The following is a 23,747-nucleotide window of genomic DNA, read 5'->3' as shown; positions in this document are numbered from 1 at the left end:
GGCTGCGCATTGGCTCAGCCGCCCGCCCGGAGAGCGCGCCAGGGATTGGCTGACAGGGACGCGCGTCAGGCGAGGGGCGGGCGCTGATTGGCCCGGCGGCCCCGCGGTGTCACCGCCCTGCGTGATGCGGTCACGGTGCCGCCGCCGCGCCCTCTCACCGCGGTTTGAATGTGAAGCGCAGCCGGAGCTCTCGGAGCCGCCGCCGCTGCCGCCACCGTCTGGGGAAGACGCCAGGTGAGGTTGGGCCGCGCCGCCCGGCGATGCTGGCGGTGGGGTGGCCCCATAGACCGGCGGCCCGCACGGCCCGCGGCTCGGCTGCCGCTCCGCCGCCGCTCCGCTCCGTGCTGGGCCCGCGGCGCAGCGAGAGGCGCAGCTCCCCATGCTGAGGTGCTTGGGCCCGCCCCCCGCTGCTCGCCATTGGTCCGCGGCCTCTGAGGATGAGCAGTGCGCGCTTCCCATTGGCTGCAGCTGCTGCCGCTCCAGAGGTGGCGGGGAGGGGGAGGGGAGCAAGTTAGTCTGAGGGGCCGGGTCGGTGCGGGGCTCCTCAGCTGTGGCCGCCACCCCGCTGCCCCGGCCTGGCCGGGTGTGCAGGGCCGGACCCGGGCCCGCCTTCCGGGGAACGCAGGCGGGCCGCTGATGCTGGAGGCAGCGTGAGCGCCGGCGCGGAGGAGGCGCGGTCTGGTGGCGGCTGCGGCGGGCGGGACGGAGGGGCCCCGTCCCTCGGGTAAACCCCTCAGAGGCTTCAGGCGGAAGGGATGGGAGCTGGAAAGCACCGGGGGGAGCTGGGCTGAGGAGGTGAAAGGGAACTGCGGAGCCCCCGTGGTAGCAAAAGCGGGGGCAGCCCCGCTGGAGGCCGGGCCTGGAGGCTCCTCAGCCCGCCCGCCGCTGCTGAAGGGCTCTCGAGCGGCCGCTCCGCCTCAGGGGGGGCCTCGGCTTTGGCCCCCAGGGAAGTGGCGGGAGCGGGGGGTGGGGGCTGGGGTCTGTCCATGGGCGGGAGGTTTGTCTCCCCAGCCCTGCGGTTTGGTGGCGGGGAAAGTGAGTGTAAAAATGCTCGGTTTGGTGAAAAAGTAACATTTCCCGCAAAATCTGGACTATGAACATCCTTAGGCATGGAGGTGATGTTTGTTAAGTGTTGGGGTGAGTGAGCAGGAGCGATGCAAGGCTTGGAGGACTGCTGCTTTTGGGGGGTTGTTTTTTCCATAAGTGGTCTATCAGTAATTTGGGTGAAGTAGTTAATGCATTAAGCACATTGTATAGGTTTTTGTCTGAAGAGCTGGTCTGAAAATAGTCTCATTTTTCTATGGCCTTTTGGGATGCATATGTCACAAGGTATTGCAACACTCATACTAAGTACCACCTGGTTTTTGTGGTGGAAAACAAAACAAGTTAATAGCTAGAGGAAGAGAAGGAAATAAGAGCAAGCAGGTAGCAGGTGGAAATACTTATCTTCTTATACCAGGGTCTGACTAAGGGAGTCACATCTTTCTGTTTGGCCTTCAGAATAAATTCCTGGTCATCTCGAGTTATATGGGGTTTTATATGGGCCCCTGTATTACATACAGTATGCAACGTGTTTGTTAAAGGTTATTCAGGGTTGTTATCTCCTCTCTTGTTTTTTTCCCAATTGAGTCCACTTTAGTCTTACTAAATGATTTCTGCATGGGCTTGCAACTCAGCTTTACAAACTTCCCTGGAGCAGATAATTTACTTTTTTTAGTTATGACAGATTTAAGTATTTGTTTCAACATCACAGTAGCGATGCATGAGGCTGTTTTGTAGGACAGGTGAGCACCAGCTTTCGTTGGTCCTGGCCTCTTTATTCTGTACTTTGAGATTCTGTTGGTTGATGTGAATTGGTGAACAAGACTACAAGCAAGTAAACTCTGAAAAAGGAAGTGAAACATGAGAAGCAGGACTCATGGGTAGATTTTTACTTTTTGCAAAATATGTTGAGATTTCAGTTACTCATTAGCATTAATTTGATTCAAGAGGATACTGTTGCACTCTCTTTTAATGAGACATATGCCATAGTAAAAACTCACTGCCTTGCACATGTGCTTAAATAAAAAATATTTTTGCACCGATAATCAACATAGAATAAATCCAAAGTGGAACAGACCAACTTCAATCTGTCTTAGCAATTGGAAACTCCACAGAAAGAAGGGAAATATTCCTTGTAACTTCTGTACTGCTGGTGTTAAGACAGATGTGAGCAGAATTGGTGCTATCCTGAACAGCATGTCCTTAAAGTCATGTCTTGCTACTCTTTTAGTGTTACTGTAATTTTAATTATTCCAATTAAAGCTGTGAAGTTAATATATTGCTGTGGTAAGTATGAGAATGCGTGTGGGAGGATTACTAGAGAAGTAATTTAGACTTATTGCGCAGTTATTCTCTAGTAAGTATTACAGTCTAAATTAACTCCCACCCTAACCTAACTTAATTTCAGAGGGTGGACAAACCCTCTGGCTTTGCACAGTCTTTTGTCTCTTTATAAAAAATTAATTTTCTGTTGAGAGGTTTTTTGGCTAATGACTATTTAATTTTAAACAAGCCTTGACTCTCCAGTACACTCTGAATTGCTCTATTTGTGGTTATGTAGGGCAGGACTACTCAGCTTTTTCAACCAGGAACAAATTTCTGGGGCTTACAGTGGTTCTCAAAAACAAACTCCTGTTGTCCTGGAAGGGTGAGAGAATGTCTTTAGGTTGTACCTGGTTCATGGTTTGTTGGATGTGTGAATCTCTTCTAGGAGTTTGGTGTCAATAAACAAGTCAGTAGCAGTAATATGAAGTTTAGGAAACTGAATGTTTCTGGTTTTGTGCATATTAGCTGTTGTTTTTTTGTATAGCCAAAAAGAGCTGACATGTCTTCTGTGCAGTCTAGTTTTATGTACGTGTTGCTTACAGGATGGATTTTTTTGCTGTGTATTTGTAACAAAATTACTTTTGGGTTTTAGGTTCTGCCAAAATGGAGCTGAGTGATGCCAATTTACAGACTTTAACTGAATATCTAAAGAAAACACTAGATCCAGATCCTGCTATAAGACGTCCTGGTAAGTGATTCTCATGAGAGATCGAAGAAGTTTATTTTCTTTTTGACTCTTCTGTCTGTGCATAGCAAAATTCAGTGGGTGTTTATGCAGTAACATATTTGAAAAAGTACTCGGTATCCTTTTAAAATACAAAAAAATCCCCAAATTAATGAGGGATGGATATAAATATAAATATACTTTGTATACTTTTTGAAAAGTCTTCTTCCTTTATTCCTGTTGTTTGGGTTTTTGGGTTGGTTGTTTTTTTTTTTGGACAGTTATTTTAAACAGTTCTGCTCGTCACAATAAACCAGGGTTTACTTTTATCAGGTTATGGCTTTTAGAAGTGGTGAGGAGGCAATATTTCCTCATCCTGCTTTGAATCAAGAGCTTTTTCTAAAAGCAGAAGCATTCAAGAGCTTAGTAGTAAAGAAGCTACAGTGCCTCTTGTCAGACTTATTTCATGTTTCTATTCTTGTGAGACTGGGAAAGTGTTCATGTGATGATTATTTTAAATAAGACATTTGAGGAATCATAGGGCTCTCATTACAAAAAATCAGTTCAGCTTTTGCTAACTGTAGTGTATATCACTGACTGTAGTGTATATCACTGACTGTAGTGTATTATCACTGACTGTAGTGTATTATCACTGACTGTAGTGTATATCACTGACTGTAGTGTATATTCTCTTCCAGCGGAGAAGTTTCTTGAGTCAGTTGAAGGAAGCCAGAATTACCCATTGCTACTCTTAACTCTGCTGGAGAAATCACAGGAAAATGTCATCAAAGTTTGTGCATCTGTAACGTTTAAGAATTACATAAAAAGGAACTGGAGAATTGTAGGTATCCTAGTGAGTAGTTGTGCTAAGATTTAATAATCCCTTTTAAGGTACAATAAGGTACTCTACAGTAACCTTGAAGAATATGTGTTTGTACTCAGTGAAAGAAAGTAGACAATTCTGTAAAGAAACACAAGGTGTAATTTACTGATGAGGGACTAAAACCTGGGCCTCTGGAGTCCATTCTGTTAAAAAGGGGTAGAGATGCACGATGATACATAAATAATTTTCTCTAATATTATGTGCATATTTTGCAGAAGCACAATATTTAAAACTCATTTTAATACCACTGATATTTAAAGGAAAATTATTGTGAAGTGTCTATAAAGATGAGATGGTCAAGTTGGCCTGTATCTGTTGTAGTGTTACAAGCATTTCAAGCCAGCATTGCAGCTGAAAGTGATGATACCAGCTTTCCTTTCATGTTAGTGCTTCTGGGGCAAAGAATTATATGTGACAGTTTATTTTTGTGGCCTTGCCAGTTTAACACTTTGAAGTATTTGTAGACCTAAAATAGAATTATTGCTATTTAATCCCACTTTATCCTCTGTTTTGAAGAGGTCGGGAACATTTTTGAATTAGGGCTTTTGGTATTAATGAAATTTAATTTTTGGTAAAAAGTGTTAAATTTGAGAGCTCAACTTAAGTGATGAGAGGTTTTAATTAGTAGTCTTTATACTTTGTCATGCTGAAACTACTGTTTATATCTGGAAAATATCAACTGTGTAATGTAGCTTTATCACAAGGAAACTGGTGTTTCATCATTACATCTTAGCTGGGACATATTTACAATTCTGCTGTGATTTCTCCCCTCCCTGTTGTACTAATATTAAGAATGTAGAGCAGTCCCAGATCTGGTTACATTTAGTAAGATCAGCACATTCAGTCTGGTATGAGGTTTCTGGAACTTTGTTTCTGTATTACTGTTTTCTCAGTCACTTCTGCCAACCCTCTGTCTTTATCTGCAATATATTCTAAGTAGAAATAATGTTGTGTTACGGAAAAAAATTTAAGTGGCTTCCTTTTTTATGGATTGCTGATGTAATTCAGGATGAGATTTTGTTCTGGAGTAGGTGGAGATGCTATGCAGTCAGTGTGTTGGGGGGACTGTTCTGATTGCCTCTGTGGCTTCAAGCATTTTGTTTTGTCCAAAACTGAAGCTGTCATTTCAGCTGCAGTTGTATGAACATAAAATACAACCCTAAGGCTACCTTGTCTAGATCACATGGTTTAATGCAGCAGCCTTGGACTTGCCTGATACAAAACTCAGTGAAACTAAAGGGACTCAAGGACTTTGATCTGGTAGAGCTCAGGGAGCCAGATGTACAGGATACCTATGGAGTGAGGAAATATTTTGCTTTTTCTAATTTATTTTTAAAGCATGTACATAATGCTCATCTATATGCTGTGTCTCGTGTCTTGTAAAAAAAATCTCATAATTCCTTAGTAGAATTTGCTGTTGCTGATCTTTCTGCCATCTCTGTCTATGTAAATGCATAGCAGTGAGTCCTGCCTCCCTGCTTGAAGCTTGCCTGGTACAGTTATTGCTGCCTTTCACATCATACAAACTTGTGAAGCTCAGGCTTTAAAGATTATGATTTTTGTGGGGTTTTTTTAACCTTCTGGGAGGATGGGGAAAAGGATGTAAGGGGGGGTCAGTAGCTGCATCCGGTTTAAGCATCTTTAAAATTATTGAATTTTTTTAATTATTGAATTTATTTATTGAATTTATTGATTTATTGAATTATTTGGAGGTGTTTGCCTCTCTTAATTGCTGTGTAATTTCTAGGCTTCTGAATTTCAGTGCTGTCATCACAGATGGTGTGACTGGCACTGCTGTCACTGGTTGGTGACAAGCATCCTTACTATTTTATTTCTTTAGTAGAAATTTTGAAGTTTACTGCCACTTAGTACTGTTGACTGACTGGACTTTGAACTGATTGCTGTTTAACTGATTGGGTAACTCAGTGGTATGGTTTTGAGGGTGCCTGCTGGCGTTTGCTTGTGGCCTAAAGTGTACTGATATGCCCATGACGTAATTATTATTTTAATTTTAGGTTGAGGATGAACCCAACAAAATCTGTGAATCAGACAGGGTAGCAATTAAAGCCAACATAGTGCCCTTGATGCTCAGCAGCCCAGAACAAATTCAAAAGCAGGTAATATGTCAACTCTGGTTATGTCTATGGGACTCTTGTAATATTTGAAATGTGTCTAGAGGCTCTGGCTAATGGCAGAGCTCATTTTCCTTACCAGTGTGGCCATCCTGATCCAAATAACTTGGAGTATATTGTCACATCTACTGCTGCTTTTTTTTTTTTTTTTAAATTTTATTTTTTAGGGTGTTATTGTGTAATCTTTTAGCTAAGACCTAGCACTAGACAGTTAAATTCCAGAAAGTGAGACAGCATGTACACATTTAAAGTGAGATTTAGTTGTGCTGAAAACTAGTAGATATTTAACCAAATTATTTTTGAATCTGACAAGAGTAATAAGTATTTTTCTTAATAAGTATTTTGCAGCATCTGACATGACTGCTGTATTTCTTGTGATTAGGAGCCTGCTATTTTATCATGACATGGTCATATTTCCTTTCCAGTTAAGTGATGCTATAAGTATTATTGGTCGGGAAGACTTTCCCCAGAAATGGCCGGATTTATTGACAGAAATGGTGAATCGCTTCCAAAGTGGAGATTTCCACGTCATTAATGGGGTCCTTCGTACTGCTCACTCTTTATTTAAAAGGTATGGTAAGGAAAGGAGTTAGTGTATGAGTTCTATTTTTTTGTTCAACTCTAAATTTTTCCTGCTAGACTCAATTTTGAAGATTTACGAAGTCTGCAAGTTGTGGCTTCTCCTTTTGTTTGTTAAATTTTTAATAAGAATTTCAGTGGTTATCATATTGTACATCTTGCATGGTATTGTATTGCCACTAAACAACAGTTCTTGTTTGAAGGTTCAGCACAGAAAATTAGCTGTATGTAAGTCAATTTGGTAATAAATATGATGACTGTATTCTGTTGTGTATTTGTCTTTCACTTGTCAGGTACCGGCATGAATTTAAATCAAACGAGTTATGGTCAGAGATTAAACTTGTTCTTGATGCCTTTGCTCTGCCCTTGACGAATCTCTTTAAGGTATTTCTTTGTGAATTGTCTCTAAAACAAGTTCAATATTCTGAAATGCTTGCTGTGAATGCCTGCACAATGAAAACTTTAAAATACCTGTTCTGAAACTGTTCATGAGGTTGAAACTAAAGCCATGAAGTGAGACCAGACAGGATAGATAGGGGGAGGAAAAAGAACTATTTTCTGTTTAAAAAAATAAATAAAAATCCATGTCTCTTGTCAGTGTGGTTTGTGTGTGTATGTGTTACTTGACTGAGTTTTGTCTTTTTCTAGGCAACTATTGAACTTTGCAGCACACATGCAAATGATGCTAGTGCTTTGAAGGTTCTCTTTTCTTCTCTCATTCTAATTGCGAAGCTGTTCTACAGTTTAAATTATCAGGTGAATATTTTTGTTCTTCTGATGGTTTTGCTTTGCTCTCATGAAGCTGTTGTAGTCTTATTTATAGGGTCCATTTGAGGCAGTCTTTAAGGCCATACTTTGTTGCAAAAATAAAAGTTGACAGTCTGCTTCAACGCTGGAGTAAAGGCACAGTAAGGATGGGGTTAATTAACGTGTTAGTTTGGCCCTGTCTACACAAAAGCTCAAGAGGGTCTAAGCTCTTGTCATAGCAAGGTGGTGTTGTATGGGTAGCTCTTGGGAGCTGTGAAAGACAGAACTCAAATGCCTGAGTTTGTACTCACTGTGCTCATTTATAAATGTGTCTGCACTGACATGAGCTCACTCATGCAGATGAAAGTTAAAACTGGTAGCACTATAGTAGCAAGTAATTCTGGTAGCAGTGGTTTTTTGTGTTTGGAAATTGGATTTAAATAATTTCCAATATTATTAAATACATATATACACTATATGAAAAAATATAAAAAAAGATACTTTGCGATTATGTATATTTAGTTTCTCAACATGAACATCAGTCTGTGAATTGTGATCATTCCTTGACTGCTTGGGTTCTTTGTTTGGGCAAAAGAGCCTGCTGGAGCTAAAAGGGAGGCTTGTGCTCTCTAACTCTGAGGCAATAAGGTTGTTCCCTTATAAAGCTGTAGGCTGTAAGCAACTAGTTTATTTGGGAATAGTGTATTCCAAAGCTGTCTGGAGGGCTTTCATGTGGGAAGAGGAGGGGGTTGTGTTCTGCTTTGAAGATTTTTTTCTACACTTGGTGTCCCCCAGTAAAGACTATAAGGTGCATACATGCTGCTTAGAATGTAGGTGTGTTATCTGAGCAGTGCAGTCAGAAATTATAATGTAGATTTATGCTTTTACTTCACAGGATCTTCCTGAGTTTTTTGAAGATAACATGGAAACATGGATGACAAATTTTCATAGTCTGTTAACTTTAGATAATAAACTTCTGCAGACTGATGTAAGTACTGCATAAACCTCCTCGTTTGTGTATTGGAGAGGGTTGACTGGGAATTTGGACCTAACTTTTCTTGGGTGGGCAAAGTAATAGAATGACTTTAAGGAAATTAATTTCTAGAAAAGTTGCCTTGTTGTTTAAGGAATTTAAAAGCCAGTTCTTAAAGCTGTATCTCAAGTGCAGTGTACAGCTGTGTACAGAAACGAAATTACAGATAATCATCAATGACCATATTGTTCTGAGGAGGTGCTGAAGTCACCTAATAATTAGTCACAGTGCTCTGATTTTCAATACCTTTCATGCACTATGTTTTAAAAAATGGAATCTCTTAAGTAACTTGAAACAGTTGAACAGAGACAGCCTGACATTCCCAAGTACTCAGTTCAACATTATCTGTCTTTGTCTAATTACAAGATTCAGTAGTTTCACAGGTGGAAGATCTATTTTGAGCTTTGACTTGGTGTATGTTTTACATGCTTTGTGCATTGTAAATGATGTCTTCCAGATACAATGCCATAGTTTGCCACATGATGGAGCTAAAGCAACTCTGAATGTGCTGACCAATTCCTAGGGAGGCACACGAAGTGTGTTCTGTGCTGTTTCACAGTTGCAAGCGAACGCTGCTGCTAGAAGCAGCTTTGCTGCACTTTCGTCTTTTGACTGTGGGCTGTTGCCCAGCACAGACATTCACGTAGCTCTGTGCTGAACTGGGTGAGGAGATGATATGCATTAGAACTGAAAGGTGGGACCTGGGGAGGGACCTGGAACTGGGGTACTGTTTGGTTATATTTTTTAATTCCAGCTGGTCACTTTTCTTTGTGGCTCCACAAGCATCTGTGCTGATAGAGGGAAAGGGAAGGAAGTACTTTTGCAGCTATTGTAATTTAAAAGAGCAAACATATTTTTTTCAGTGCCTTGTGCTGTCTTTTTCCTCATACATTGGTAGATTAAATCCATGCAAAACTTCATTATGTCTAAATTATTTGAAGTATGTAGTACTTTCATTTGAAATGCAGGTATGATTTATAACTTGCAGTGCATTTCCACCACAAATCAGCAAATACAGTAATTCTAGGGACATAAAAAGGATTTATTTCACCTATTCAAAAAACAATAAGGTAATTGTGTAAATATGTCCTTCAAATGTGTTGATACCCTTAATCTTTAAGTAGTGCTGAAGTTTGGATGTTTAAGTTCTTAGTTTTGTTTTATGTGAGGATGAAGAGGAAGCTGGATTACTGGAGCTCTTGAAATCACAAATTTGTGATAATGCTGCTTTATATGCTCAAAAATATGATGAAGAATTCCAGCCCTACCTGCCACGTTTTGTAACAGCAATCTGGAATCTATTAGTTACAACGGGCCAAGAAGTGAAATATGACTTGGTAAGTTGTTCCAAACTGATCTTATCACTTATCAAGTTTAGTAATGAATTATAAAATGGTCAGTTATGCTAAAACTGTGTCTTCTGTTTGTGATCTTCTAGCTTGTTAGTAATGCAATCCAGTTTCTGGCCTCAGTTTGTGAGAGACCACATTACAAGCATCTGTTTGAAGACCAGAATACATTGACAAGCATCTGTGAAAAAGTTATTGTTCCCAATATGGAATTTAGAGGTAACTTTTTGAAGACTTAGTTTTTCTAAGATTCAATAAAATCTAACTGTAATTATAATGATACATTGCTTGGCAGGACTGGGAGTAGGGTATTACCTCTTCTGTACCCGAGTACTAGATTCAAAACCAAGTTTCTAGAAGTTTGCTGTCCTGTGGGTTTTGTATAATTGTATTAATATATCTAATAATTCTTTTGTCATACTGGGGTATCAAATTGAAAAATATAGGAAGTCTTAGGTCATGTGGTACCAATAACTTCACATTATTAAAATGAGTATCAGAATATTTCTATTGTTCAAATAGGCACTGAGATCAGGCCTACTAAATTGTAATGTCTCTCCCCAGGTTTTGATGGGCTTCTATTGATGAGTATCTTAAATGCAGTAAGCATATATTGCAGTGATAAGAAGCTTCTCTCTCAAGTCTGTGGTTCTAGAAGCTTCTTTAAATGCACTTAGTATTGAATATGCTATGTCTTTTCTCTTTCTTACTTTTAAATCAGGAATACACTTGCTCATGAGTATGAAAGAATTAATTTGTGGTGCAGTAGCAAGCTAAAGAGGCTGGTCTGGATGGATATTTGTGATTAATTTCTGTTAATGCTATAGAAAACTACTCAGGCAAAATAGGAGGCTGCTAATAATATATCTTGATAAAAACCTGAGACCTTGATGTTCAGAGTTCTGTGTGGTTTATATTTTCAGCGGCTGATGAAGAAGCATTTGAAGATAATTCTGAAGAATATATAAGAAGGGATTTGGAAGGATCTGGTAATCCACAGATTTATACTAAGAATACTTGGTCGTTAAATATAGCTCTAAAGAGCTGAAGCTATTTACTGAAGCCTTTATAACTTATGTTTTTAATTGATAAAGGTTTGCCCTCTCCTACAAGTTCTGTCAACTGCTTGATGAAGTTTACTGTCACAATGTGCCCATCACAGATCAAATTTTGTTTTGAACAATGTTTTTATAGGTTTTATTCCTTAATTGGATTGGTATGTCTCCTGCACTGCACACATTCTCATTTCAGCAAAAATAGCCTGTAAGTCCATGCTGAATGGTGGTCACAGTTGTGTACTTAGTTCCTATGTGTAGAGTTTTAAATAACATTGGAGAGACTGTGCCTGTATTTAGTAGTCTATCATGTTTAAACTGAAATTCTGACCAGTGTTGCATACTAATCTGTGATCAAGCCAGCTGGACACCAGCCAGCTCTTGTATGTCAGCACTGCGTTCAAACCAATACAGTAACCACCCTTGATTGTAGCTGCCTGGACCTCAGCCAGGTCAGAATACAAATGAACTGAATCTAGATCTGTGTGACAGTTCTGGGTACACTGTTCTGTGCCACTAACAGTTTACTCACTGACACTTTTAGGTTAATGACTCTTCACAGTAGATTTATGAAATTACTTCACGCTTTCAGTGGAGGACAAAAATTGGAGAAAACTGGTTTTGAACTTCTTTCAAGCAAATGTTTTATTATTGTTATGCAGGATTGGCTGCATGTTATGTATTTGTGAAGTTCTGTTTGTTAGCTAGTGCTCCTTTTAAAAGAATTGAGGCAAGAAGTATTTGTGTTCTTCAGAGATTACTTTAGAAACAGACTCTGTTGCATTCAAATTGACTTGCTAGATTTTCCTTCCATGGCTTCTATGAAGGTTTTTTTGTTGTTTGGTTTGGTTTTTTTTAACAAAAATGTCCTGATTCAGTGGTGGTGGGCCAGCATCTAAGCAGAACAGAGCAGCTTGCTTACTCTCTACCTTGCTGCAATGGGATGAGGGAGAGAACAGGAGCAGTAAAAATCAGAAGACTGGTGGATAGAGGTAGAGACAGTTTAAGTGAAAGAATGGGGAAGAGAGGTAGGGAAAAACAGTCAATAACTCACCATCTCCCACAAGTAGACTGATGCCCAGCCTGTCCCTGGGCAGTTGTTACCTCCCCAAAACCCCTCTCCTCTCACTTTTATTGCCAAACATGGTGTTAAATGGCATGGAGTATCCCTTTGGTCAGTTCAGATCCAATGTCCAGGTTGTGTCCCTTCCCAGCTGCCCACCTCCAGCCTGCTTGCTGGGAAGGAAGGAGAGAAAACCTTGACATAGTGCAGGGACTCTTCAGCCAAAACTCTTGAGGTGTTATCAGCAGTTTTAGTCACCAGTAAAAAACACAGTACCACATGGACCATTTGTGAAGAAACTTAACTCCAACCCAACCAGATTTGGGTGCCTAATTGTCAACATTGCCTCTCCCTGCATGCTTACTGAAACTTTCTTTAGAGGGCAGTAAAATTGGTGAATACACATCCAGTATTGGTAGGTCCAGTCCTCTTTCTGTTGTACTAATAGTTCCTGTTATGACAGTAAGTAAAAAATTAAATGTGTTCTTGCACATCAGTGTGTTGTAGTTTGCAATAATTAACACGAGGCAGCTGTTACTTGAGAAACTGTGTGTTATTAATAGACTGTGGTGTTTATTAATATGAAAAGCTGTATACTTTCCCATACATAAAAAAAATTTTTGGTTCTTATGCAGATATTGATACCAGGCGCAGAGCAGCTTGTGATCTTGTCAGAGGCTTGTGCAAATTTTTTGAAGGACCTGTGACAGGGATTTTTTCTGGATATGTTAATTCTATGCTGCAAGAATATGCAAAGAATCCAGCTGTTAACTGGAAGCACAAAGATGCAGCTATTTACCTTGTTACGTCTTTGGCATCCAAAGCTCAAACACAGAAGGTACTTACACATTTTAATCCATATATGTTCAAATATTGTAGTGTATATGAAGGCTGCAGTTCATTTTATGCTGCTTCAGAATGGGGGTTACTGTATTTGTAGTAATTTAGTGTTGGTGAGATTGAAAGTTGTCTGTACAATCCTGTGGCAGTTGGTAATTTGGTTGTATCTGATCTTCTGATGGATTGGGCAAAGTCAACAACCGTGTGTGACCATTTGGCAGGGTTTATCAGCATGTGTGAAGCAGCCATATAAAGAAATAAAATTAGCTTGAGTCTGGAACCTCTGAGCTTTTAAATGGTGCTGAGCCAGAGTTGTAAGCCACGGAAGGCCTAATTTAGCTTTACAGAAGAAGATCACAAGTGCTAAGCAGACTAGAAGGATTCTAAATGACTCTTACAGGTCTTACCATTATATTTCCCAGTGTTTCCTGTTATTTGAGTGCTAGGATTTGGAAATGGCATTTGAAGGCCAGCCATGCCTGGGAATGGATCTCATTGCTCCTTTGGGAGAAAGCAAATAATAGGCTGGGTACATTGAAAAGCCACACCTGAACTGAACTGTCTTTGGAAAAAGTAGCATTGTATGTAATGCCCTGTAGAGCAGATTCTAATACACTAATAAATATTTTAAATTTTATTACAGTTTAAATTTCAGTGGCTTTATGAGACAGACCTGAGGCAAACATATTAAATCATGTTGTACAGCATCTTTTTGCAATTTTGCTGAAGGTTTTTCGAGTTTTTCTTGAAACTGTGTACTACTGCACAGCCACTGCTAGTAACAGTAATGTGTAATGTGAACCACAGTCTGCTAGCAGTTAGCTACTAAGTTGTACATCTTTCTTTTCTGTGCTATTCAGCAGCAAATATGCCATAATATCATTTAGAACTCTTCATAAATATCCATCTAAAAATCCTGTTTTAAAAATCAGTTGCATTTTTAGAAGAGAACACTAAGTAGTTATCATCTTGTTTTTCTAAGTCAGAATTGAAATTGGAGTCCTGAATTTATCTTCTTTAAAAGGCCTATCAGAAAAAAAAGGTATCAAGTTAGTAAGGTGCTAATATTTTCTATCTAAAATCTCAGTCTATTATCACTGTTACCTGCTGCTGTTCCTCTGCTCAGAGCTGTCAGCTTTGAACTTCAGTAGTGCTACAGCTGAATTGTAGACACTAAAAACATCAAGAAAAAGAAACTTAATGTCTCTCTGCCAAAGATGATGTCAACAATCTCATCGTGTCCATGGACTTTTTAGATTCCTTTTATTAAAAGCACTAAAACCAAAGTTGTTTGGTTCTTATTTTTCTAGCATGGAATTACACAAGCCAATGAACTTGTTAATCTGACAGAATTCTTTGTGAATCACATTCAACCTGACTTGAAGTCTGCTAATGGTAAGCTAATGTTAATTTTGATATGGCATTTTTTGTGATCCATCTACAGCCTTGGCAGCAACTGTTGTTTTTTGAGGCTCAAGCACTCCTCTGTCAGTGTAATCTCTGAAAAGAGAACTGTTAGCACCTGCCACACAGGAAGTAATTCAAATTTGTTTGGCCAGCGATGAATTAGCTTTTAAACAAAGGTGGATTACCACATGCTTTCTGCAAGATCAGAGCACACACACACAGAGTTGCTATCAGCTGTGTGCTTCAACTTGAATCAAAGTAATTTGATTTCTGTGTTTGAGAATTAATGGTGACCTTTGATGCTATACAAAACCCTGAGAAATTAAAATACTGAAGGCTAAACTATAGCCTGTATCAGCCCATACTGGTGACATTATGGATGGCTAGATTTAAGCCTCATAATTTGTTGTATGCTTCAGCAATTATCTTATCTTTGGAACACAGTGGGTTTTATTGGAATGTGTAATTTGAGGCTTTTGAAATAGGGGCCGGAAGGGGAAATTTCATATGAAAGAGTTGGACTGGACACTTAATGGTACTGGGATGTGATTTGTACCTAAAACTGACATTCTGTCTAACAAACAGAATATCTTTGTGATGCTCCTGCAGAAATGCAGAGACTAAGCAGTATAGAAGAACATTGTGTGTGTGCTTTTTGAGGTGAAAAATAGTGATGTAATGTCACCTATCTATAATATGTGTTCAAAAACCACATTTATACAAAAAGTATCAACCAAATTTTCCTAATTTTCTATTGCAGTGAATGAATTTCCTGTGCTAAAAGCAGATGGCATAAAATATATCATGATTTTTAGAAACCAAGTAAGTTTTTCTCTTAAGATAAAAACATATTGTAGATTGTTACTTCATACACGCCAGCCTTATTTAACTTTCTTGGCCAGAAGTTAAGTCAACAGGTGTTTGATAGTCATATATAATACTTCATGCTGAATTTTTAGTTTTGAAAATAAATGGTATCATTATAAATGTCCAATTAACGTGTAGTCTATATGCTGTGGGAGCACTGAGCATTTAGCATGCTTAGTTCTGTGGCACACTCAGACTTTTTCATGTGAATCTTAGTCTAAATATACTTGATTGCTTGTGTCATTGCAGTGGTTGTTAAGAGTTTATAGCAGCTTTGTCCTTTACCTTTTCTGATTTCTGAAATGCAGTAAGAACATATATTGATTATTTCTAAATTTTATATTGCTTTTATTCATGTGTTATGAAATACCTGTCATAATTTTTTTGTATTTTTATTGCCCCTAAGGCAAATTAAAATTGAAAAATAAATATACAAGGAGTATATGCACTGACTGACAATCAAATGTAACACTGATGTTCAGGGGAAGTATACAGGTAGTGAGAAATACAGACCTCTTGGTTGTCAAGCAGGGATTTAGCAATTTCAGGAGCTTTCTAAGTTTTCTTCCTCTGCCAGTCTTTCAGCTGATGAGCTCCCAGTGGTTATGCTCTAGTGTTGATCCATCTGTATGTCTATAACACATGTAATTTGTTGCTGTATTTTTGTAGGTACCTAAGGAACAACTGTTGGTATCTATTCCTCTCTTAATCAGTCATCTTCAAGCAGAAAGTATTGTGGTCCATACATATGCAGCCTATGCTCTTGAAAGACTGTTTACCATGAGGGGGACAAATAATACTACCCTGTAAGTTTTGGGGCAGAGATAAATTCATTGCTACATAGGTTTTATCCATTAAAGATGTAGGGAGTCTTTTATTTCTTAGTGTTACAATGTTGTAAAATGCTTTAAGTATGTGAATATCTTTAATCATTAAAGAGCTGTGTTTTACTTAACAGGATTACAGCTGCAGAGATGGCACCATTTGTAGAAGTGCTATTAACAAACCTTTTTAAAGCATTAACTCTTCCTGGCTCATCTGAAAATGAATACATTATGAAAGGTAAATGCTGTCTGATTTCTGCAATTTAAGAGTAATTGTGTTAACTTGGGGTCATGGCATATAGTTACAGGCTACTGAAATTTTTATTTGTAATACCTAATTTATGCAAACCTTCTGAAGAGTTATGTGCAGGCTGCAGTTATTTACCAGGCCATATTAAGTCATCTTTGACTAAATTTATGGTACTAAAGAGAAACTCTAAACACAATTTGTATTGTGACAAATTCTTTCTCATATGGTAGTCTTTGCAGTCAAGACAGCTACCTGAGCAGTGTCAGTAGGTGATCTGAGTGGCTAATGGCTAATAGTACACCAAGATTTGAGACTTATCCAAGATAAATTATGTTCTCTGCAAAGCTGCTTAATCTTCTGGGCTCTGTCTCTAGAATTGGCATCCTGAGGCTTTGCTTTGTCATTTCTCATATTTACAGATTGTTTGCTCTTGCAGAACATGCTCTTTCTTATTGTACCTAATTCCTTGGGATCCAATTTAATAGTAAAAAGCAAAAGATTTGGTCAGATGACAGATGGCAGAAGTGTGTGTTTGTCTCCAGAAGATAATACTTTTCAATTTCCTTGCAGCCATCATGAGGAGTTTTTCTCTGCTACAGGAATCCATAATTCCATACATCCCATCTGTCATCACACAGCTCACACAGAAACTGCTGGCTGTCAGTAAGGTAAAGAAACAAGCCATTGGAGCAAAGTGTTCAATTTTGACCTTGTACAGCAGCCTTTCTGAAGATTTGTGTGTACCTTCTTGCTTGTGTTTTGTTAGAATACTGTAAATTTTTCAATATTTTCTGATTAAAATAAGTTAAAAGAGCCTTTCAGTGAAGGATTGTCTTAAAAGGAAGACATCTCAAATAATTCTTCCCTGCACTTACCTGAAATAGGAAACAGCAAATGAAATCTTTTATAGTAGAACAAACTAGTATTAAAAATATTTGCTTTTACAGAGGCCCCCATTGCAATAATATGTTTTTCTCACAACTTCTTTATTCTTTCTCCATGAAGCTTTTGAGGCTAATAATTTATGCTCTGAAATGTGGGGTTAAATCAAATAAATTACCCTCCTGCTTTTCTGGGTAAAATTCCTAGGTTTTATTTTTCCAGGCAGAACTCATATTCTTGAACATTGATATTAGTGAATGCTTTAGAAACGCCCTCACTGACGATCCAGAAATCTCCTGCTGTGTTTAAATGTAGTTGCAGAGTGTAAGAACTGTTCAATGAAGAATTGTCTAGACACTTAAGAGATTTGAAAAATAATTTTGTCCAGTTTTTGTTTTGTGATACTTAAGCTGCTTGCTAGTTTATGTAGAGCTTCAGGAAAACATTTGTCATCTTAAAAAGAATTATAAAAATCCACCCCTCCTTTATGCTTTAAAGGTCTCTGTTTGCTTTCTTCTGTGGAATTAATTTCATGAGCATATTAATAAATCATGAAAATCCTTATTCCCTATTGCTACTTTAGGCTTCAGTTAAAATACATATTAAAAATATAATTTGCTAAGTGAGTGATTTGGCAGTGAGTTTGATTTCTCTGTTTATAACTTGTTTTTAGAATCCAAGCAAACCTCACTTTAACCATTACATGTTTGAATCAATATGCTTATCAATAAGGATAACATGCAAAGCAAACCCTGATGCTGTTGGAAGCTTTGAAGAGGCTTTGTTTATGGTGTTCACAGAGATACTACAGAATGATGTGCAAGGTAAATTAAAATCAGTAAGTGCTTGTGCTCTCTCTCTACTATAGTGGGTTGCTATGATTGACCTCATAGCAGTTTTTCTGTAACACAGGAAATTAGAGTGAGAATGCATCATGTTCACAGTCCCAGGAAAAAGAAGCATCTGGGTTGTTCCATAGGGTACAAAGACTCTATTAGCTTTGTTTTAAAACAAACTATTTTTAAAACTACAACAATAATTGCTCCAAAGCTGCTTATTATGTTGTCTTGTTTCTAGTAGTTTGTTTTCCATGTTCTGAAACATTAACAAATAGAAGAAATAGAAATTATATATACAATGAATGCTTGCAGATGTTTGGAGTAAATCATTTGGGAATGGTACATTTCCCCAAAGTTTGATTTGTTGGAATCTTTGTTTTAAAATAATGAAATTGTAGCTTCAGTCAGTGGATGGGTGGTTCCTAGGAACTGACAGTGACCGTATTTGCTCAATTTGTAAATGTCCATTTTTCTTGCAGAATTCATTCCGTATGTGTTTCAAGTGATGTCCCTGCTTCTGGAAATGCATAAAAATGAAATCCCCTCATCCTATATGGCTTTGTTTCCTCATCTGCTTCAGCCAGTGTTATGGGAAAGGACAGGAAACATCCCTCCTCTGGTGCGGCTCCTGCAGGCTTATCTAGAGCGGGGTGCCAATACAATTGCAAGTGCTGCTGCTGACAAAATTGTAAGTTGGATTGATTTATTCATAGTTCTAGACATCTTGATTTAAGATTAAAAATTATGAGGAACTTTTTCTTTAGTGAATAGCTGGATTTGTGCTTCTACTTTAAATTAATTGTGCTTATATAGAAAGATAAAGAAATACTATGAGTGCAGGTTTTTGAGGTGCTTTTCCATTGCATAAATCATGTCATATTTTTTTGTCAGTTAAGATGTCAAATTCCTGCCTTTAGGTTTTTCAAGCGGTTTCCACAATTTTCCTCTTCCATTTGTCTCATGTGGAAAACTGGAGATCAGGAAAGCTCTGAGGTTCTGTTCAAAACAGTCTTGAAAAGAGTGAGGAGGAGCCAAAATGTTGGAATATGTGAGGATTAGTGAATTCAGTGGGGGATTTATTCTGCATACTTAACTTCTACTATTTCTGCTGCATGATCTGATATAGTCAGACTTGATTAGGTAATGCCACTGATGAAGCAGATGGGCATGTTCAAATTGGCTTTGGTCTTTATTTGATCAATGTTAATCAGAATGCTCCAAGGAGCATCACTTGGTCCTGAGAGAAATCTGTCTCCCTTGTCCTTAACTGCAGAAGCAAATTCCTGGGTTAGGTTATGAAAGCTTTTGCCTTGTTGTATGGTAAGGGGCAACTTTCTGGTAGGTCAAATATGAAGAACTGATGTATAGAGTTTGATATTTGGTTTGCTTACAGCCTGGATTGTTAGGTGTGTTCCAGAAGTTGATTGCCTCTAAAGCTAATGACCATCAAGGATTCTACCTTCTGAACAGTATTATAGAGCAGATGCCTCCGTGAGTATGAGTTGAAATCACATTCAAAAATAATTTCTGTAAATTTTAATATTTTAATGTTTGTGTGTCTTATAATGAATGTATAACAACTGAAAAATGTCCCATGTGTCAGTAAAATCGATTTGAACAATTCTGTACATGTTTACTGTGATGTGACATTTGTAAAATCCTAGTGTGAATTGAATATTCTTTTAAATTTCCAGTGAATCAGTTGACCAGTACAGGAAACAGATCTTCATTCTTCTATTCCAAAGACTTCAAAATTCCAAAACAACAAAATTTATTAAAAGTAAGTTCCTTGCTACATGAAAAGCTTCAGTGCTGTTGATGCCAGCAGTTTAGAACATGCAGCTGTACTGTGTAAGTGTCCTGTTATGTTAGTGTGAATATAAACATCAGACTGGCTTCAGATTGTTCGTGTAACTAGGGGTGGCATGTAGGACAGTTGCCACAGCAGGTAACAGTTTCTTCTTGAAAACTCAAGGAATGGAACTAAAATAATGGAAGAGATTTGTGTGTTCTTCTTGCTCTGTAAGGTTTAGTTGGTAAGATTTTATGTTAAACTAGCAAAGGTGTGACAAATTACTGAAATACATTCTGGTTATTCCTGCTGTAACAGGAAGATTGTCATACTGATTAAGTTATTTTAATGATACTATCACTATGCAAATTATGCAACGTCTATTACTTAATCCAATAAAATCTGGTTAATGCTGCCTGAAAGGAGCAAGAACGATTGTATTGCACATAATGGGCTTCCAGAAACAAGATTTAAGTGGTGCTTTTAATGCTTTTGCATCTGTAGTCTGGTACAAAGGCCATGCAAAGGGATTCAGAAAGATCTGAAAACTGCTTTCAGCTGAAAGCATTGAAGAGTTCTTCTGGTCATTCATGTGAAGAATTCCCAAATTACTTTCAAAATGCTTTGTAGCTGCCATAAGGGAGAAAAAGAATTAATCTGGTCTGTTGTCTCACTGCCATGTTTTAGTGAGTTGTGGCACAGGGCAAGATAAGCAGCTTTTAGGCAAACTTCAAGGCAGCAAATTAATATATTTTACTGAAACAATATTTGTAAAGACTGTGTTTTCTGTCCCCTTTAGAATGTATTTTGCTACAAGGCTGTTCTTTGGTCTTCATGTTAATTTGAACTTTTTTCTTGTTACAGGTTTCCTAGTCTTCATTAACTTGTACTGCATAAAATATGGGGCATTAGCTTTGCAGGAAATATTTGACAGCATACAGCCAAAGTTAGTATTATGTTTTGTTTGTTTGTTTATTGTAGACTGCTGTGCCATTTTTATCTTGTAAAGCAGCAAATAGCTAAAACTGCAGACTGCATTTGTCACTAATTTAACTGCCAAAATGTTTCTTCTGATATTTTATTTGTCTTTCAAGTATTCAGGTTTACTGCCCACAGTTGTTTGTTTATAGTTCAAGATACTTATCTCCTAAGCAGATCATGTAAAGAAAAGTGACAATGGTTTTCTTTTTCCTTTGTGAAACACTTGTATGCTCAAATTTCTACTTGGAATACACTGTAACAGGGCAGCATCTTATCAAATTACCTGTTTTCCTCTTTTTTCCTAGTGATTTGTATTGTTTCTGTTTTTCTTTTGTCATTGTAAGGCTGATAAGGCTTCCTAATACTTTTTCTTCTAATGTAACAACAGGATGTTTGGAATGGTTTTGGAAAAGATTATAATTCCTGAAATCCAGAAGGTGTCTGGACAAGTTGAGAAGAAAATCTGTGCTGTTGGGATTACAAAAATATTAACAGAATGTCCTCCTATGATGGACACTGAGTACACCAAGCTGTGGTATGTAGAATACTTCAAGTTCTGTTAGGGAGGCTGTTTGACTTTTTTTGAAACTTCGAGCTATCTTCAAAATTTATTTTTCAAAAAAACTCTGGTGATTTCTTCAGGCTTGCTGTTGTTATAAGGCTGAGTTGCAGGCTTTTCATATCACTTCCTTGTCTCAACAAATGAAACTGTATTTTCAAAGCAGATGCCAGAACTGGTTTGAGATTTCTGTGGTGGAGATAGCACTGATTGGGCTAACATTTAAGAAAATGCTCTACTTTCTGAAAATCTGGGCCCAGATTTCACTTAAAACTGTTCTACTAGTCAAAAGAGCTGGGCATGCTTAAAACCTGACAGACTGAGATCTTAGCTTGACAGTAGGGTTTTGGTGGAAAGATGGGAAGCCATTTTAGGATGTCAGGTGGCCTGAATTTAATGCCAGTACCTGGATCACTGAACTGGAACTTGTTCTTTTTAAAATGTACTTAGAGCAAAGGTGTAAGTACAATCTGGAAAATAATAGTTTTCTTAGGTATGTTTCATGACACTTGCACTGATGAAAAATAAAGACATTTTTTAGTTAGCTCACGTTTTTAGCATGAGCAGCTACATTATACCTGTATCACAGATCCACAACTCTTCAAATCCAGCTTAGATTGGGCACTTAAAATTTCAGTAGCTAAGCAAGTATCCACGAGGGGTACATTGTAAGGAGTGCCAAGTAATTTGAATATTCTTGCTAAATTCACCCTGCCCTAATGTATTTTAAGCACTCCTATTTTATCCTCCCATCTTTATGTATAGGATCCCTTTGCTGCAGGCCCTCATTGGCCTCTTTGAATTGCCTGAGGATGACACCATCCCTGATGAAGAGCACTTCATTGACATAGAAGATACTCCAGGATATCAGACTGCATTCTCTCAGCTGGCCTTTGCTGGAAAAAAAGAACACGATCCTGTAGGTCAAATGGTGAACAATCCTAGAATCCATCTGGCACAGTCTCTTCACAAACTCTCTACAGCATGCCCAGGCAGGGTAGGTGACTTATACATGGCTAATGCTAAAATCTACCATTTTTTGATAATGGGACTCTTGTTATAGTTTGGTAATCAGCAAAATGAAGCATGTCATAACTGAAATGCAAAATTCTGCTCTCTTCTTTTTTAATGGAATACAGCTTTTGCAAGGTTTTTGCCTTGGTAACCTTAGGCCTTATTTTCACGTGGCTTAATTTAGCAAAAAGCTTAAATATGCCATTTCTTATTATTCAATTTATCCACTTGGTAGTATATAACTAATACTTCTGTCTAGGTCAGTTGTATGTACTCAAATTTCAGGTGACTCATGCTCAATTAAAAAGTTAAGTTTACAGTTGACTATTTTAACCCATAGGGACTTTGTTTTGTTCAAGATTTTTCTAAGTAGAGATTCCTGAGAAATCAGATATTTGTTTCACCCACATGCCTGCTTTAATATCTGAAGGTTTTCTCTACTCTTCTTTCATGTTTGATTCAGGTAAGTAGTACATAAAACTGTCAGCATCAGGATTTGTAATTCCAGCAACTGCTTTTGCAATGGAAAACTGCTGCTCTCAGCATGTTTTGTACCTCATGTTGACACTGAGATTAACAGGATATAGCAGCAGTTTCATGTGTGCACACATTGACACTTCTGCTCTATCCCATGTTTTAAGGTTCCATCAATGCTGAGCACCAGTCTGAATGCAGAAGCGTTGCAGTATCTCCAAGGATACCTCCAAGCTGCAAGTGTGACACTGCACTGAATTGCATCCACAGGAAAGATCAAAAGCTGTTTTGGGATACAGAAGGTTAACACTGACTTTTTTTATAGCAGAGCTCAGACAAAACGAAAAATGCTACTTGAAAATGCATTGCAGAACCCATCTTGCAAAAGATAAATGTGGCTTTAAGCAGAAAGTGAAAGAATTTGGTGGTTTGTGTACTCATAGATAAAAGGTGGCTAACTTCCATTCCCAGTTTAATTCCAAAGGGAATAGTCATAGCAGTTTGTTATGGGATTTATTTGAAATCTGCATCTGCAGTGTTTGGGTAACATTTCGAAATGTATGGAGAGCACTGGCTGTAGAAACTCACTTTGCTCACTAAAATTCCTTTTCATTTTGATGTTGTCCTTTGTATTTCTTCTGTCTTTCCTTAAACTTTATCTAAATTGTGAATAAATAAGAAGTACTTGTTTAAAATGCCTGTCACTGTGCGCTTACTGTTTTAGAAGAATGCAGTTGGTTTAAAAAAGGTCATGTTTTAAACTTTAAGAGTATAGGACAGTGGGACTGTGAGGATTTTCCTTTATCTTAAGTAATGGTTTAAATACATTGTAAGATGATGCAGAACAAATCTAAAATTTTGGCAGGAGATCCAAAGCTATTACCACTTTTGATATTTATCAAGGGGTGCATCCCTTCTCTTTGAACAAGATGTGTCAGTATAGAGCAGTAAAAGTAAGTATACACCTTCTTAGGGTGGGTGTTGGTCTCCAATTGGATATTCAGTGATGTAATAAAACTGTGGCAGTTAAACTTAACTGGGATGTTCTTTCTGTTTCCTCATAAATATAATTATTAGGTTTGGTAGCCTTGAATTTTGAGTGCATCAGTTTACCTTGTAGTTGTGGCTGTTTGAGTGACTAGTGAA

At 38.2% G+C, this 23,747-nt stretch overlaps 1 protein-coding gene across 2 annotated transcripts; it reads left to right on the top strand.

Annotated features, from left to right (window-relative positions):
* The first annotated feature begins 93 nt into the window (after positions 1-93).
* On the top strand, positions 94-23,296 carry CSE1L (chromosome segregation 1 like). Of its 2 annotated transcripts, none has more exons than XM_071759358.1 (25): positions 94-234; positions 2,960-3,055; positions 3,730-3,872; positions 5,930-6,031; positions 6,472-6,617; positions 6,919-7,009; positions 7,274-7,381; positions 8,268-8,360; positions 9,575-9,742; positions 9,844-9,973; positions 10,678-10,743; positions 12,508-12,710; positions 14,023-14,107; positions 14,880-14,941; positions 15,656-15,792; positions 15,945-16,048; positions 16,631-16,728; positions 17,616-17,766; positions 18,261-18,469; positions 19,175-19,272; positions 19,476-19,561; positions 20,438-20,519; positions 20,943-21,089; positions 21,879-22,110; positions 22,769-23,296. In XM_071759358.1, exons 2-25 carry the CDS (start codon positions 2,971-2,973, stop codon positions 22,856-22,858), a joined length of 2,916 nt encoding a protein of 971 aa, XP_071615459.1. In that variant the 5' UTR covers positions 94-234; positions 2,960-2,970; the 3' UTR covers positions 22,859-23,296. The 2 variants fall into 2 exon arrangements, with proteins under 2 accessions (XP_071615459.1, XP_071615460.1); XM_071759359.1 differs by lacking the exon at positions 94-234 and adding an exon at positions 514-724.
* The last annotated feature ends 451 nt before the right edge of the window (positions 23,297-23,747 follow it).

The sequence above is a fragment of the Heliangelus exortis genome, chromosome 16, assembly GCF_036169615.1.
Source record: "Heliangelus exortis chromosome 16, bHelExo1.hap1, whole genome shotgun sequence".
Classification (NCBI taxonomy): domain Eukaryota; kingdom Metazoa; phylum Chordata; class Aves; order Apodiformes; family Trochilidae; genus Heliangelus; species Heliangelus exortis.
This window is presented reverse-complemented; position numbering and strand designations above follow the sequence as displayed.